Genomic DNA, 2,643 nt, shown 5'->3' with positions numbered 1-2,643 from the left:
CAGTAGGGTGCCGTCGGAGCGGGGCATCAGGAGCTGCTCAGCTTCCCCTCGCTCCATGGGACCGGCGTACCTGGGGGTGATGGGGTTGGGAGGTCCTGAGGCCCCCAAACTGCCATCCCCTGCCCCTCTTGGGGCAATGTGGGGAGGGAAGGGGGAGCTGGGGGGGCTATGGGGCAACCTGGATGAAGGATTTGGGGAAGACACCAGGAGGGTTGGGGGCCTTGGGGAAGGATTTGGGGGAGGCTCTGGAGCTGTGGGGTGATAACAGGAAAGATGTGGGGCTCAGAAGAAGATTTGGGGGGCTCTGGTGCCTAGGGGGTGACCCTGAGGAAGGATTTGGGGGGGGTCCTGGAAGGATGGAGAGCTGAGAGGAGGATTTGGGGTGACCCCAAGGAGGGATGGGGAACCACAGGAGGGATTTTGGGGGGCTCAGGGAGCTATGGGGTGACTCCAGGAAGGATGGGGTGACCTTAAGGGGAGTTTAGGTGTGACCCCAGGAAGGACAGGACCCCAGGAGATGATTTGTGGGGTCCTGGGGGACACAGGGTGACCCTGGGGAAGGATTTGGGGTGCCCTAGTGAGGACCCCCAACACCAACCAGGGGTAGACGGAGAGATCTGGCAACGGCACCTGGGAAAGAGAAGCAGAGTTGGGGGTCAAGGGGGGACAGAAGGGGACTTCTCTGAGACCCCCCTATATCCCATAGACACCCCAAACATCTTGAGGACATCAGGGGCTCCCGGGGATGTTTTGGGATCCCCGTACTCACGCAGATGAAGGGTCTCACGGCGGTGCAAGGGAACCAGCCCAGGTCACCGTTGGCCACGTTCCTGCCCTGGGGATGAAGGACCATGGGGTCAGGGGGGGATCAGAGGGGTCCCCTTGCCCCCCATGAGGCTGGAAGGACCACAGGGGTCCCGTCTGGCCATGGGGGTCCAGCCCCATAGTGGGGGTCCAACCTGGTTGAGGGGACCAGTATGATCTGCCACATAGAGGTCCATCCCAGTATGACCATAATGGTTTGCCCCATAGCAGAGGTCCATCCCAGTATGACCATAATGGTTTGCCCCATAGCAAAGGTCCATTTCAGTATGACCATAATGGTTTGCCCCATAGCAGAGGTCCATTCCAGTATGACCATAATGGTTTGCCCCATAGCAGAGGTCCATCCCAGTATGACCATAGTGCTCTGCCCCATAGCAGAGGTCCATCCCAGTATGACCATAGTGCTCTGCCCCATAGCAGAGGTCCATCCCAGTATGACCATAGTGGTTTGCCCCATAGCAGAGGTCCATCCCAGTATGACCATAGTGGTTTGCCCCATAGCAGAGGTCCATCCCAGTATGACCATAGTGGTTTGCCCCATAGCAGAGGTCCATCCCAGTATGACCATAGTGGTTTGCCCCATAGCAGAGGTCCATCCCAGTATGACCATAGTGGTTTGCCCCATAGCAGAGGTCCATCCCAGTATGACCATAGTGGTTTGCCCCATAGCAGAGGTCCATCCCAGTATGACCATAGTGGTTTGCCCCATAGCAGAGGTCCATCCCAGTATGACCATAGTGGTTTGCCCCATAGCAGAAGTCCATCCCAGTATGACCATAATGGTTTGCCCCATAGCAGAGGTCCATCCCAGTATGGCCATAGTGCTCTGCCCCACAGCAGAGGTCCATCCCAGTATGACCATAGTGGTTTGCCCCATAGCAGAAGTCCATCCCAGTATGACCATAATGGTTTGCCCCATAGCAGAGGTCCATCCCAGTATGGCCATAGTGGTTTGCCCCATAGCAGAGGTCCACCCCAGCATGACCAGGAGGGTCCCCGTCCCCACCTGCCACCAGAGCTGCTCGGCCTCGGCCACGGTGACCTCCACGACGTCCCCAGGGCTGAGGCGTAGGGCAGGACCCAAGGCCCCCGGCGGTGGGGGGATGCCGCTATAGGACTGGCTCGCCTCCATCTTGGGCAGCCCTGGATGGGGGACACACGATGGGGTGGGTGAACCCAAAAGTCCATGGCATGGGCACCCCCTCTGCCCCCCAGAAATGTGGACCCGGGCATCCGGCCCTGTAACTTTGTCCTCACCCAGGTCTCGTTTCTTCTCAGGGCCCGGCCGTTGCGACTTGGTCTGGGGAGTAATGAGACCTCAATTAGTCCCAGGAGGGGTTAGGGGGGGACCTGACCCCCACTGGGGTCTCCCCACTCCTAAGTTCAAGGCATTTCAGCCCATTTTGACCCATTTCGTTGTTACCTTCCTCGCGCCAGAGCCCGAATCTGTGGAGTGGAAGAGTAAACGCTCGTTAGTTGGGGGTATTTAATGTCTGCCTTGATTAACACCCACTGCTAATTAGGGCTGGGTGGTCCTCATGAGTGTATCCCATCATGGCCGGCACCACCTTGGCCATCCCTATCCCACAATGCCTTGCTTTGTACCAGCCACCTTGTATCCCACAATGCCCTGCTCCATGTTGGCCATATTGGATCCTACAATGCCCCTCTCCTCCATCCCACAGTGCCCCACTCCCCATCCCATGATGCTCCACGACCCCACTATCCCATGATGCCTCTCACCAGAGCCGACCCGGCCGCAGGTCCCCAGCCGCCCCAGACATTCCTTGTTCGCGGGAGCCCGGCAGCGGCTGGCGC

General features: G+C 58.7%; 1 protein-coding gene across 1 annotated transcript in view; it reads right to left on the bottom strand.

Annotated features, from left to right (window-relative positions):
* LOC104541806 (proto-oncogene vav-like) overlaps positions 1–2,643 on the bottom strand; it is a gene marked incomplete at both ends in the record, with an annotated part of 6,259 nt that overhangs the window by 355 nt on the left and 3,261 nt on the right. The window contains 6 exons of the mRNA XM_010185946.1: positions 12–70; positions 599–630; positions 770–835; positions 1,832–1,968; positions 2,083–2,125; positions 2,181–2,271. Coding sequence (XP_010184248.1) covers positions 12–70; positions 599–630; positions 770–835; positions 1,832–1,968; positions 2,083–2,125; positions 2,181–2,271 — 428 coding nt within the window. The remainder of the gene's footprint in view (positions 1–11; positions 71–598; positions 631–769; positions 836–1,831; positions 1,969–2,082; positions 2,126–2,180; positions 2,272–2,643) is intronic.

Source organism: Mesitornis unicolor, unplaced genomic scaffold (assembly GCF_000695765.1).
Source record: "Mesitornis unicolor isolate BGI_N332 unplaced genomic scaffold, ASM69576v1 scaffold16966, whole genome shotgun sequence".
NCBI lineage: Eukaryota > Metazoa > Chordata > Aves > Mesitornithiformes > Mesitornithidae > Mesitornis > Mesitornis unicolor.
Note: the sequence above shows the minus strand (reverse complement) of the source record. Positions and strands in the feature narration are given on the sequence as shown.